This window comes from Electrophorus electricus, chromosome 12, assembly GCF_013358815.1.
Source record: "Electrophorus electricus isolate fEleEle1 chromosome 12, fEleEle1.pri, whole genome shotgun sequence".
Classification (NCBI taxonomy): domain Eukaryota; kingdom Metazoa; phylum Chordata; class Actinopteri; order Gymnotiformes; family Gymnotidae; genus Electrophorus; species Electrophorus electricus.
The window spans coordinates 21836827-21851459 of NC_049546.1; the positions used below are offsets into that span (position 1 = coordinate 21836827).

Sequence of the window (14633 nt, forward strand, 5' to 3'; positions counted from 1 at the left end):
CACATTGTAGTTTTCTAAATTACACACCTCATACCTGAACATGCCTAACAATCTAATCTTTCCTACCCCATGTTATGATGTTACTGAGCCTCAACCCATCTCAGCTGCCATGGCTCCTCCCACCACCCCCTGATGTCCCTGCTGTAGCCCACCACACCTCCACCCAGCCAACTACTTCTCCGCTGCCCTGGAAAGATGTTGTTGTGCAAGACGGGTTTGGGACATATGTACACTATGGAACCCACACCAGGACTCTCAGACATTCACTGCTTATTGCTTTATCTTTACTATTACTCTTTTCTCTCACTACTTATTTTTGCTCTTTATTGTTTATATTGTTGCTATTCCGTTGTTGGCCAGAGGAGGAAAGGAACTTGGAACTTGGAACTCTTGGAAATTTAGATCCCCATGGAGTGAATCTTATCATTTAAACATCTACTTATTTATATATAAACTGGCTCCTCCTACTACTAGTTCAGAAGCACTTTGCTCGCACAGCTGATGAAGGACCTCTGTACGAAACTTCCTGTTTCTCTGAAACCTTGTGTAGTTCACTACATATATTCATACATACATGTATATTCTATTCTCCTTCAGAGGACATCCAACAGTCCAGGTTATTTACCTTTACATAAAATCAAGATGATGCTTGTAACCAAAGTGACTTACAATTATGACTGGACACGTATGACTGGCTCTTGAGTAATTGAGGGTTAAGGGCCTTACTTAGGGGCAACTTGCCGGTGGTGGACTTGAACTGGCAACCTTTCAATTACTAGACCACTACATTACCACTATTAACAATTGCTTATATATCTGTTAATGTATTCTTTAAGTTTTTAACAGGCTTACAAACACAACAACGAAGCATGCTGTTCAAATAGGTTTAATAATATGTATAATTAATATATATACATATTTAAATATTCTCCCTTTTCCAATTAGGGTTAGACACTCTTGCCCCTCCCCCAGACTCCTATCTAAGTTTCCAGTGGAATTCCTGTCTTTGAATTCAACTCATCAGTATTCCGACAACGTGAGTCATCAACGTGGAAGGAAAGCCAAGGATCCAAAGGCTGCTAGGAGCTTTGCTGGATGTCCTCAGCGTCTGGGTGTGATAGTAACGCATTCTCTTGCACAGGTAAGTTTAAGTAGGCTGGGAAAATGATCCGCATGTAATGAATTAACAGATTCAGTCTGGTGTATGCGATTTCACGATGTCATCTTTAGTTTATTAAACTGGCATTGCTGCGATCAACATCAAAATGTTAGAAAGTTCAAGTGAACCAATTATTTTCATTAAACGTGGTCATCCATTGTCTATTTGCGCACTAATTTAATTCTTTGTGTAGACTAATAAAAATACCATGCTTGTATTTTTTGTTAGAACTAGCCGAAAGAACTTGGATCAGTAGCCCGATAACCAAGTCAAGACTGTACGTAAGGTAAGAACAACCTAGAATAATTTAGGTTATCCTCAAAATGAATTTGAAAGACCAACAAAACAATGGTTTTAATAAACCGGTTTTTGTTCAGTCTTCTAAACTCTTATTGATGTATGTCATGTCATGATGGAAATCACCTGTAATAATCTATTGGCCAGTTCCCGGAAAATCACAGTAGTTATCGTAATGTCATTAGAACGATAATGATAGAAAAACAATGCGGAGCAAAGATAAATGGCAGAACTTTTACTTATTTGTCATACAAGTTTATACATTCGAATAGAATCGTAAACAACTGTAAATATCTGTCCAACGTGCCCACCCTCGTGTTTGGCATTAAAGAAACGTTCCCTATTAAATCCAAAAAATATAGCTCTTCCGAGAGACTGAAAAATGCTTGTATGGACAAGCCACTGCTTTTAAAAGCAAATTCATTTTTTGAGGGAAATGTTTTATCTTAAATGTATAAGGAACAAAAAGCAAAAACGTATTTCGAGCGCAGCGCGTCGTGTAATAGCTAATGTTGTGACGGGCAGTTGGCTTGTGTACACCCATGTGATCAACTTTGTGTATTAAAATCTTATCAAGAGTAATGAGAATAATTTGCATATACACAGCAATCAAGAAAAAAAATCTATCATGGAGGGTCAAAAATGCTCTGATTTTATACAAACATTCAGACTGGATCTTATGACTAGATGACTGTTTGGTAGTTTCATGACACAGGAAGGAACAGAGGAATGGACTTTGTGAAGTTACCCACATAAATGAGCTTTCGTGAGTGGTGGGGAAAGCCATCTCACATGACTCAGCACACAGGATCCCTGATTTGCTGTAGAACTGGATCTGAGCCGATGCACATCAATGAAAGATCAAACAAAAGCAATCAAACAGAAGAGACAAATGCCATGATTGAACCTCAGGTTGGTTTGGAATGAACCACAGATACGATCCCTAATGAACCACAGATATGGTCCCTAATGAACCACAGATACACTCCCTAATGAACCACAGATACGATCCCTAATGAACCACAGATATGGTCCCTAATGAACCACAGATACACTCCCTAATGAACCACAGATACGATCCCTAATAAACCACAGATACACTCCCTAATGAACCACAGATACGATCCCTAATGAACCACAGATAGATCCCTAATGAACCACAGATACACTCCCTAATGAACCACAGATAGATCCCTAATGAACCACAGATATGATCCCTAATGAACCACAGATAGATCCCTAATGAACCACAGATACACTCCCTAATGAACCACAGATAGATTTCTAATGAACCACAGATAGATCCCTAATGAACCACAGATACACTCCCTAATGAACCACAGATAGATTTCTAATGAACCACAGATAGATCCCTAATGAACCACAGATACACTCCCTAATGAACCACAGATAGATTTCTAATGAACCACAGATAGATCCCTAATGAACCACAGATACACTCCCTAATGAACCACAGTTATGATCCCTAATGAACCACAGATAGATTCCTAATGAACCACAGATACGATCCCTAGTGAACCACAAATACGATCCCTAATGAACCACAGATAGATCCCTAATGAACCACAGATAGATTTCTAATGAATCACAGAGAGATCCAGAATCAGGCAAAACCACAGCTATCTTTTTTTAGCCAGTAAGCCCCTCCTCTGAACCTGGCTGTTATGTAGCTTTCTTTCAGGTACGTACTAAGTATCTCAAGGTGTTCTGCAGCAGACATTGTCTTCTAAGTCTTTATCATTACATCATAATTAACGATTTTCATCCTTGAGCATCCGTGCACAAAAATAGACAGGCCACACCAACAGGAAATAAATTAATCTGAGTTAAGCGATAATCTTCAAATTTGGTAATCCAGGATTATTATTATATTGTTTTGTTTTAACAGCATTACACCATTTGATTTTAAACTCTGGCTGAGAAATCTTAGATAATTCATTCTTGGTTTAAATTGATCTGTGTCCCTATATTGAAATAGTGAGAACAACATTCTGTAATAGTTGGAGTTGTACTAAACCCCATAGAAAAACATCTCCATTTATGTTTAAAAATAGCCTCGTGCATAAGGACAGTAGTTAATAATGGCACCGTTAAACGGTAATGTCATTTCAGCATCTCATGGTTGTCACACGATGATCGTATGTGTAAAATTTCACACATTTGAGAAAAAATCGTTTGTTGGAATTAAATCTGGTTTATAAAGGGGACTGATAGAGTTTTATGAATTAAATAATATTATTCATAATATTAATATGATATTTATTATTTATTTATTGTTGCATTTTGAAAACTGCTGTATATAAACTACACTGTTAAATGACATTCTGAAAATAATTTCATATTTTAAATAATTAATTAATATTTTTTCCTCTCTCACTGTATTTACTATTCACTTCTTACCTCTAAGCAAAATATTGTTCTTTTACATTCAGTATTCTGTATTTCTAGCATATATTTATTTAGGATGCTATCTGTCTGTCTGTACTTCTGTCTATATATCTATTAACTTAACTCTATACGTAATCAATTGTAATATTCTATAGTCCTATAACATGTAGTACGGTATGACAATGCAGCCAAAACCAAACATGACTGTGTCGTGAAATATTTTCTGTATTGTTTTGTTTTTTTGAAATTCAAAGTCTAGGTGAACAAAACACTTTCTTATCTCTTATATTGAGTGATCATAATTTATCATCATGCCAAGTTCCTTGTTATGTGACTGGGTGTGTGAAAGTGAAATTAGAATGATGACCTTCTGTTCTTTAAGAGCAGACCTAACAGAAAAAGGACGTTATAGCACAATGTATGTGATTTATGTCTGTATTACATATAACCTGGCACTCGTCTGTGTAGTCACCGCATCAGTACTGTCTATTACATACAGAGTACAACTGTTTGTTGTAGGCCTGAAGCCCATAATCTAATCTGGTTTCTCCTGGTTTGGTTCAAGATGAGGGACCAAAGTTCACTTCTTTAACGTCTTTCTGCGCCTTTTATACTCTGGCAGGACTTTGCTTATATGTGATTACCTATCAGGACATGCAGGGTGTGGCACATTGCTTGCATCAGTGCAGTATAGAGCCCTGTATGGTTTTTACTTTAGCTGATGTCTGTGCCATCTGATGTTCTAGAGAATAGCTACGCACTACCAGTGAATGGTGAAAGACTAGACTAAAAGCCTGATCATGTCAACTAACTGATATTTGCGTGGCGTGTTGAAATTTCACCTATTGAATCGAATATTTTTCATTGCTCATGAGTCTGCAGAGACATGCATATGTTAATTACTTTGTGCTGCACGGTAGACTGACATTTCCTTCAGGCTGTCCACAGGACACATTCTGCTTTTATCTTTCCTTAAACGCCGCCTTTGTGTTGGCTAAAGCTGGTGTTGGCTGATTTTTCATTGGCCTGCTTCAACATGCCATCACAAGTGAACCAGAAGTCAAACAGCTTTACACAACAACTCAGTGTCAGGTTCATTCTATGCACCCTCTAAATGGGCAAAAGAAAAAAGTACACTACTCCAATTACCACCCACGTGCTGATCATTATAACATGCATAAATCAGTTTTATATGTGCTAGATGATACATTATTGTAGCAGTAGGATACTCTTATTGGAATTTAATTGAGTTTATTAAGAGCTTTAATATACAATATATACAAGTTGATATACAAACTTGATATCCATGGATGGTTCCATAGTTTGTAACATATTATTAGCACATCAGTCAGTTTGTGACCCAGAGTTGGACCTTTGACCTATGCGTTCAGTCCTGAATAAGTTGTGTCCATTCATCCACCCAAATGTCCATCTGTCTGTAAATACCCTGACTTGTGCTGGCTAGAAAGAGCTCCAGGTAATTGCAACCTGGAAGCCAGATGAGTGGGTGGGTATAGGTAGGACAGGTAGGTGTGCATGTGTGTGTGTTCAGCCCCCAGCCGGAGAACTGGTTTGACTCTCTCTGTCTTTATCATCCTGTTCTTTTGCTTTCACACAGACCTGACAGTGAGCTCTTACACGAACAACTCCGCACCCCGAAATCCAACCACAGAACTTCTCAAAAAGGAGTCCCTGTGAATCCTTCTTGTTTTGTGTGAACTCCTATGTTGCTGCAAAGAAGACATCATGTGTTCATGGAATGTATTCCGAATCTGCTTCAGAGGAACTTACAGCTGCAACTGGAAGAGTTCGGGGGAAAGCAATAAGAGAGTGAGTATCTTGTGTGTGTGTGTGTGTGTGTGTGTGTGTGTGTGTGTGTGTGTGCTGTTCTAAATGCCTTCCTGTGGCTGACCATCTCCAGTACTGTTAGAACAACATTTGCATGCAAATTAATTATGTTTTTAGCTTGTTCAGTTTCACCTGCAGTGAAACTAATGCAGTGCTATTTCAGCACTCACCTTCTCTGAGTAAATGGTGTAATGGAGACTGACGAATTATTATTGCAACTGACAAATGCAGGACAAATTCAGAAATGTTGTCTCTGAATACTTCTTGTTGAATACTTACCATATATCTGCACTCCCCTTTTAACTAAATATAAGTTTGTGTTCTTGGATGTAGGGGTTCAGTTGTGGTGAAAAGTATGTTAATTGGATGCCTGATTGCTTGAGACTGTTTGGTGCACTCAGGACTTATTAGGAGCGTATTCAGAGATGCCTGTAACCTCGTGTGGAAAGGCCTCATTTGGCTCTCTGATAGCTGAGGTTTGCGGTCCCCATTTGATACATCCAGAATCTCATGTTTCATCAAATGGTCATTCATGAGGAAGTGAAACTCAACATGAGCAGTGCTTCCAGAGAGAAGCACGCCTGTTCACGGAAAGGTTGAGGGAGGGAGAGGTGGGGTTCCCCCCAGAGAAAGGCCATTAAGGACATGAGTATTTCTGATAAAATGAAATTTGGTTTTAAGTACCTTTCTCACAGACGCCTCTTTGGTGGACCTCCACAGGACTAGTGGCCAAAGATCTCCCTCGTGGTCCTTATGTCCAAGGACCGTGGCTGCGCTGTGAAAGTTTGGAAACTAGACCTTTGACTGTTCTATGCATTACACTATAGAGTAATAATTTTGTTGTATATTGTTTAATGTTGTACATAATTGAATATTGAATATTAATGTTGTACATAATTGAATAGTGTTGTTGTACATTGATTAATAATGTTGTTGTAATGCATCTTTTTGTGTACTCTGAACAATCAGAAATTGCGAAAGATGTTGCTAAATACATTGATTCATAATGTTGTTGTAATGCATCTGTTTGTGTATTCTGAACAATCAGAAATTGCGAAAGATATTGCTAAATACATTGATTCATAATGTTGTTGTAATGCATCTGTTTGTGTATTCTGAACAATCAGAAATTGTGAAAGATGTTGTTAAATATGATATTGCTCAAGTTTTATGTTTTCACTGGTCCATGTCATTCTTTCACCACCTTATACATAATGGGTGAAAAGCAAAGTTTGTCATGAGTGATGACAGTTTAACGTTTTTTTTTTTTCTGGAGAGGACTATGTGTTACCAGTTTGACTGGTAGAATAATTATAAGGGAAAGTCATTTAGAATGTCATCATGTGGAGACATGTACCTTATATGTTCTTTTCTGATCCTTCTGTGCAGTACACACGCTGCCAGGTCTCTGTCCTCAGCCTGATGTCCGTTATCACCCTGGCATGGCTCTATGTTTGCTTTGCTGCTTACAATGACAACAATGATGTCAACTGGTGAGGATGCGCAACAAAAGAGCTTTATGCAAGCGTTCCAATAATCCTGAATGATACTCCACGTCTTTGTAGTATGGAATATAATCAAAGATGTTTGGCTCAGCCTGAGCGGTAGACAGCTGGTCTGCTGTGATTTCTGTTTAAACAGGAAAGCATTTGAAAAACTGAGAGTGTGGCTGAACTGGTACACGGGGGTCATTGTCCTGTCCGCAATGCTGGCCATGTACTGCCTCCTGCTCTTGGTGAGGATGGACTAACAGCTGTAATATGTTTAATATGTAAGAACATGTCATTTGTTGTTTTGTTGTAATGAACATTGCTGTTTTTTGTTGCAGTGTCTTTCATTCCTCCTGATTGCCTTAAAGGAACCTTTGGACCTGCACTGGCTGCATAAGGTAGTGCAACCTCATCTAGGTGTGTTAGAAACGCCAGAGCCGTGTAATGTTCACCTACATGTAAAGTGCATTTACTGTTTTAAACTTTGCAACAGTTCGAATGACTGGCAGTTATGCTGACCTGTTAACCCCACAAGGAAATACATGAACTTCAGTACAGCAACAAAAGACTCATTCAGATCCTGTCTAGCTTTTAAAATCTAGTTGTACGGTATACTTGTACTTGACTTGCACTTTAAATCAGTTTCTTTATTTTTTTTTGTCTACAGAGTGTTTTAATTGACGCAAGCATATGTCAGTAATGGCTGTAGCAGGCCTGGGTGCTGTGTTGTTTTCTTGCTGGATAGGTGTTGCTGTCTGTGTCGCTGGTCATAGTCATGCTAGGCATCGCAGTGGTAAGCCTGTGTTGGACAGCTGAGTGGGAAGCAGTTCGTTTGTTGCTGCAGGTGCAGAACCACAGTGAAATCCTTCCTCACCACACGCTGCCTTTTCATTGCATTTTCTGAGGCCGTGTGTTGGGCAGCGGCGTTTTCACGTACTACTGTCTCTGTCCTCTCCGCTGTCTCTCAGGCAACGGCGCCGTTCTTGCACCTTGCTGCGGTGGTGGCCTTGACCATGATCAGCTGGCTGGTGTTTCAGAGATACCACAGAGCTCAGCGCTCAGGTCAGCGCTGTCTGCCGGACTCTGTGGCGCAGCATGGCTCATACGACTGCAATGTTGTCATGCCAGCGGTTGAAGCACACACAGAAGGGACGATGTCCCTGTGTTCTCTGTCTCAGAGATTAGTTCTAATTTCCAATTAGAAAAAGACAATTCCTTGACTGTAATATGTCACATATAGCTTGCGCAGTCTAATATATGACAGAAGTCAGACGTGTTTTTTGCCGCCTCGTATTACACTTAATGAGGCTTTGTACAGAGTGCACATTTGTGTGGGTCTGCATGGTTTGGTTATTGGTGTTTGTCTTTGTGTTTACAGTCTCGAGGAGCCTCATTATTGGGGCCTTATGGACAGTTACAGTCATGGTTTTCATCAGTCCCTTATTCATTTATTCTCCCTGTATTAGTTACATGCTTCCCCCAAAACCGGCCCTGGTCGCACACCGGGGCGCACCTATGGTAAGTTCCAGACTTCATTTTCTGTGCTGTCGCATGTTTCCTGTGGAAAGTGCATTCTTTGGAGCAGTGTTTCTGCGCTCGTATTTCACAGAGGTTGTTACAGCACATAACATCGTTTTATCTTACTACATGAGGGTCAGATGAATCACTAGTGGTTGTTTCATTTATACAATATGGCATTATTCCCAGATTTTAGGCTGTCAGTGTGAAATGGAATAACTAATGGCGGAATGTTCTTGAAAACAGGGATTTTTAGACCCAGTAGTCTTGATAACAAAGGCATTCATTACTGAGACATGTAGTAATTACCCAGTAATAGTCTTTGTACTTAATTGATCAAATGAAGAAAATGTGATGAATAAGAGATGTGACAGATTACAGAGTCCACCTAAAGATATTTAAGGAAATGGCTGAATGCATTTTGTTATAGTATTTATCTCTCTCAATGGTCATGTGATGTTCAGCTGGCCCCAGAGAACACGATGATGTCATTCAGGAGGAGTGTTGCGTGTCACGTCACAGCCTTTGAGACAGATGTCCAGCTGAGGTACGCGCCACTTCAGGCTTGCGGCGTCACTTTATCGCTAGTATTCGCTACTCCGAGGACTAATGCTCCCTTTTTTCTCTTCAGCAAGGACATGGTGCCTTTTCTTATGCATGACTCTGGCAAAGGGTTTCTGCACAGGACGACGAATGTGGATGCGGTGTTTCCGAACCGAACGTACAACAGCAGCAGTGATATCACATGGGAGGAGCTGCAAATGCTAAACGCTGGCGATTGGTTTGTTAAGGTTAAAGAGCTTTTCAGTTTGTGTTTCTATGTGTTAGAAATGAATTGTCATCTTTTTAAATGTGTGAATTTTCTGTCCGTCATGCAGACAGACCCATTCTGGTCGGTATCCTTGCTTTCGGAGCAGGAAAAGACGGTGGCTCGTAACCAGACAGTAACATCCCTCTCAGAGCTCCTCGAACTTTCCAAAGAACGCAATATCTCCCTCATCTTTGACCTAAAGTATGACAGACATGGTAACTGCAATGACATAGCGAAGGTCATCCAGAAATCTGGCATCTCACAGGATTTGGTAAGCCACATTAGACATCTTTAGCAAGCCAAACTTTAAACAGACTGCTTTAGTTTTTACTTTCTTTGTTCACATGTCTAGATCTCATAGTGTCACTCAGTTTTATAACATTGACAATGGTCTTATAGTTTGTCTCTGTGTTTTGTTTTGGTTTTTTTTACAGATATGGTGGCTTCATGAAGGACACAGAGAGTGTGTTAAAAAGTACTATCCAGGGTTCCACCAGGTCTATCCTGATCAAAAAACGCTGCGGAATGATAATGGATCCTGGCTAAATATGAAGTACAGTACACTGAGTGCTGAGGAAATTAGGTCAGAGTCTTTTGCACCCTCTGTCTGGCATGCAGAGACACGATGGCTCTGTGAATTCTAACACTGGTGGCGTGGACCCAGGTGGAGGCGAAGGCAGCTGTAACATTCATAAAAGAAAGTGCGCTGTGCTCTGAAATATGGAATTCTGCTGCTCCAATAAAAGGTCACAATTTAAGGAAACGTCCTGGGAACCCTTCGGATGAAAAGCTATGCATTGAGCATGCACTGGCCTGCATGGAGCACGGAGCACCGTCACAGGCAGAAGAGAGGAAGTGGAATGCCATGTTTAACTGAGAGCACTGCACACATACAAAAACAGAGCGTTTAACATTTGCAGTTCAGATGGCAAAAAAGAGTGTGCACTCTTGTAAATATTTCTGGTGAGACATACAGTATATCAGCAGTGGCTTTTAGCAGACTCCTCTGGAAGCCAGCCATACTGATCAGGCTTCCTCCTGACTAATTAGGGCGTTCAGGTGTGCAGTTAAGACCATTCCTCCTGAATATCAGGGCGTTCCTTGCCTGAGCTCCAGTCTTCAGCTCACCTGGCCTGTATGTTGGGTCCATGGTCCTGTTGTAGCCTCTATGTCCACTCTATGGGGGACCACTAACCTGACATTTTTCTCTAAAATTTACTGATATCATTTTGAATTCTCTGTTCCTTCCATGGACAGTAGTCTCTTCTGGGTCTAAGAAGACATTGATGGTCCCTTCACAACGCTTCATGGAACCTGAAGTAATTCTTCCCGGTATCATGTTCCACATGCCATCGCTTTGCCTCACCTGCTCACAGAATACTTTCCCAGTGCTGTGGAATGTATTGTGCAATGCACACCTTTCTTGCACTTTACTTTTTTCTTTTAGTGGAAATGTAAACAGAGAATTTGGCAAGTTTATGAGATTCCTGCAGGTCATTATTTTACCTCCGGGGCTTTTTTCATCTGTGTTATGGTAACACACCTTTACAGGAGGGCAACTCCATGAGAAGATTAAACAAGTGCTGAATTTACACTGTTGGATTACTATTTTACTATGGATTAATGAACAAGTATGTCGTAAGAAATGCCTCTCTGTTGTTAATCTTTCTGCTTTTTGACAGAGCACTGTATCTCCAATCCCATCTCATTGACTACATTTACATGCACACAATAGCCAAACTAAGTTCTTAGTTTGTCTAAAAATCTTAGATTGAACCAAGGTGTGTATTTGAGTGAAACAATTTATCACGTTTTTTTACACACATTTCTTATTTACACACTAGTTTTTCTCTTTTAAAAAAAAGGCAAGACTTTGAAAGCTACGCTGTTTCCACTGTAATAATAATAACGCAATTATTTAAAAAATGCTTCAATCCCAACTTTTTATGACTTTACATAAATGAAAATAGCCCGTGGCAGTTACACCCTTGACAACAGCCAGCATCTTGCAGAAACTGGTGCAAAATCACAGACCAATGTGACGATTGTCAACACAGAGGCATTCCTTAAAGCATACTTGTTCGTCTCACGGGAGATTAAACTGTTTTGCGTTAAATCTTGTGTGTGTGTGTGTGTATCTGTGTGTTTGTGAGACAGTGATTTGCGGAGCAGGAACGTGAAGGTTAACCTGTGGGTGGTGAACGAGCCCTGGCTCTTCTCTCTGCTGTGGTGCTCAGGGGTCAGTTCTGTGACCACCAACAGCTGCCACATACTTAAGGACATGTCTCAGCCTGACTGGCACCTGGTGAGCACAACCTTGGCACTGTAATAGGGCTCTGGGGTTTATGCCAACTTGGACATCTGCTTAAGTAGGTAAACAGTAGATACATGGCACCCATTATGTCACATTATGCAGTTTTCACATGTTATATGTGTGTGTGTGTGTGTTCCCCAGACACCTCATGTGTACAAAATTATATGGATCACTGCTGACCTGGTGTCACTACTTTTGATGTTCATATTCTTTCTTTTACAAAGGTAAGAACTGAAGTCTATAACTTATGTCCAATGTGTCAATGAGATAAACTCGCACTCATATCCAAAACTTGTGTTGTTTAGTAGGTGCCGCTGTAACAGACATACCAAAGGTGGGTAGCGCTTCCTGCTTCCTGCTTTTAGTTCAGTACAAAATGGCAAACTCTCCTTTTATTGTGTTTCTTAATTTGCTGATTGAAACAGACCATAAAGGGAGTCATGCTACTGGTTTTGTAGCTTTCTAAACACTTTAACTTTTTTTCTGCTGGTGTGAAATATACTGCAACAATATATTGTATATTATACTGTAATGATATACTGAACATTGATGTGACAGGGAAAGCAATTAATTATGTTTGCATGCATACATGACTAATACGGACAAATGGATAGAAAGTTTGGATGATCACGCACTGTGTATTCTGAACACATACAAAAATGAACAACATTACAAAATTATATTTTTATTTTTCCTTTGTGTACAGGGAAAAACAAGCAAGGAGCCGCATTTTCCTCCAAGAATCAGAAAGAAGGATACCCCTTCTTATCATCTAATTAACTCTAAAATGATTAAGGGACATATTTCATCATTATAGTAGTTATATTTCATCATTAACATAGGTATTTTTGCCATAATTCAATGTTAAAAATGGTCATATGATTTGTATTATAATAATTTACAATTTTTTACAATTTACAATTCATTGTTGAGAACAGCTCCAGCACAACAAATGTGAAGTAGCCTAGAATTTTAAAAAACATTTGATGACAATAATATCTACAGCTGCAGTGTATTCACAAACACACGACTGCAGACTCATAAGACATGATGTGGCCTTCCCTGCTCCCAGTTTAAAGTATTATTCCTACACTAAAAGATACACTTCATGGTGAATTAGAATAGAAATTAAGATTTCGTCCCACACAACTGAAGATGCGTCTGTCATCCCGTCTTCAGCCTTTTGATTACAGTTCCATTATTCTGAGTCAATCGTAAATTGTTCATTACTATATGAATGTGATCTCAAGAACCAGGAAAAATTCTTTAGGATTTTTCTTGGTGTCTTGAAACAGATTTGTTCATTTCAGCTTGCATTTATTTTAACGTCAGTTAAAATTTAATCTACTATTTCTGACATTTCATAGGTGACTTGGTGCTAATCCAGAAAGACTTTACTGCCTCTTCTAGTGACGGTTGAGGCACAAGTTAGGGATCACAGACTACTGATTTCAACACAGGCTGATAGGTTGCTATCTTTCTAAATCTTACTATAATTGTATGGTTGTATTTTATATGATTGGCATTTACCAATCAGCTTATAGAGGAATCAAGTAAAAAACAAAACTAGGAGGAGGGAGGGAATGTTCAAAGTAAAATGAATGTCACTTTTTATACAAAATCAGAATTTTTTAATAGAAAGCAAACTTCTTCACTATAATTAAAATAATATTTACTTAGTTATTTGTTAAATGAAAAACCCGTGGACTCTCATTTATGAAATATTTTAGTTTCTAAGAAAACAAGATGAGGCTGTAAACCACTGTCAGGAGACAGTCTGTCCCATTATAATACCTGGTAACCATCAGGAGACAGTCTGTCCCATTGTAACCTGGTAAACATAATTTTCCTTAGCTGTACTGTTGTGGTAAAGCCAGGCCAAGTGTGTTTGGCAGAGATGTGACCAAATCTTTGCCAGATTTTGAAAACACCTCCCTCTGTGTGTGTGTATGTGTGTGTAAGATGTTATGAATGTTATATAAACAATCTTCCTATATATTTTGTTCATATATGTCAATGTTTTCCAGTTTTATACCTTTGTAATACAAATGCTTTCAATATTAGGAAATAAAAGCTGATTTTGGTTTTGGTTTTAGTACAGATTTTTTTTCAGTGACAATAGTTCAGTTGGTTGCTGTGACCTACGGTCATTCATTTTTTAAATCCAAGATTTGAAATGGGAAAATGAGAGCCAAGGATTTACATTCGTGTCTGTATTGTTCACACTGGATGTTAAAGAGATTTTTTTATTTCTGTGCAGCTGAGACATTTCTGCTACCTCTGTAGCTTACACATTTGATTTAGAGTTGATTCTTTTTATACATTCTAGTTTTGCATTTGTGTCTGCTTTATGTGTATGTTCAATATTTTAAGAGGTCATTTTAAAAGACTAAATGTTGCTACTCTACATTGTTGCACTGTAAATAAATGTAAAATTAATACACTAATTGTTCATTGTTTGATGTTTCTGCACTAGTGCATTAGTAGTGCATTTTTTAAAATGTAGAGCAGTATACTGGTGACAGTATTATTATATCAGAATATTCGTTACAGTGCTATAACATTTTCCATAAAGGATTAAGATTTGTTTCACCTTATATTTTTTGACAAAACTCTACATCCCAAAAGCAATAGCTTGTAAAATGTGAAGAAGCACGTTAAAAAAATTAAATCTCTTTTTTGATTAGTAGAATTAAAACTGCTTTAAACGTGCCCTGTCTTGTTGGGAAATAGGCCGTGCGAATAGAGGTATGAGGGATATGAATGGTTGGGCTTTAACCACTATTA

The 14633-nt window shown here is 38.9% G+C and overlaps 1 protein-coding gene across 4 annotated transcripts; it reads left to right on the forward strand.

The window, feature by feature from the left end:
- The first annotated feature begins 1050 nt into the window (after positions 1–1050).
- gdpd2 (glycerophosphodiester phosphodiesterase domain containing 2) lies at positions 1051–14293 on the forward strand. 4 transcript variants are annotated; one of them, XM_027018588.2, is made up of 17 exons: positions 1051–1141; positions 1388–1445; positions 5484–5695; positions 7103–7206; positions 7355–7448; positions 7542–7601; positions 7949–8047; positions 8172–8265; positions 8582–8721; positions 9186–9268; positions 9353–9512; positions 9600–9803; positions 9967–10115; positions 11690–11837; positions 11988–12070; positions 12152–12180; positions 12553–14293. In XM_027018588.2, the coding sequence occupies exons 3-17, from the start codon at positions 5612–5614 to the stop codon at positions 12624–12626; spliced, it is 1605 nt and encodes a 534-aa protein (XP_026874389.2). In that variant the 5' UTR covers positions 1051–1141; positions 1388–1445; positions 5484–5611; the 3' UTR covers positions 12627–14293. The 4 variants fall into 4 exon arrangements, 3 of the variants coding, with proteins under 3 accessions (XP_026874389.2, XP_026874390.2, XP_026874392.2); XM_027018589.2 differs by having other exon boundaries at positions 12155–12180; XM_027018591.2 differs by lacking the exon at positions 12152–12180.
- Positions 14294–14633: the final 340 nt, after the last annotated feature.

Excerpts from the sequence above, each read along its gene's own strand:
- gdpd2 (XM_027018588.2), top strand. The coding sequence starts at position 5,612 with ATGTGTTCATGGAATGTATTCCGAATCTGCTTCAGAGGAACTTACAGC. Across the intron at positions 7,602-7,948 it reads ACCTGCACTGGCTGCATAAG|GTGTTGCTGTCTGTGTCGCT; the intron begins GTAGTGCAACCT and ends CTTGCTGGATAG. Across the intron at positions 8,266-8,581 it reads CCACAGAGCTCAGCGCTCAG|TCTCGAGGAGCCTCATTATT; the intron begins GTCAGCGCTGTC and ends TTGTGTTTACAG.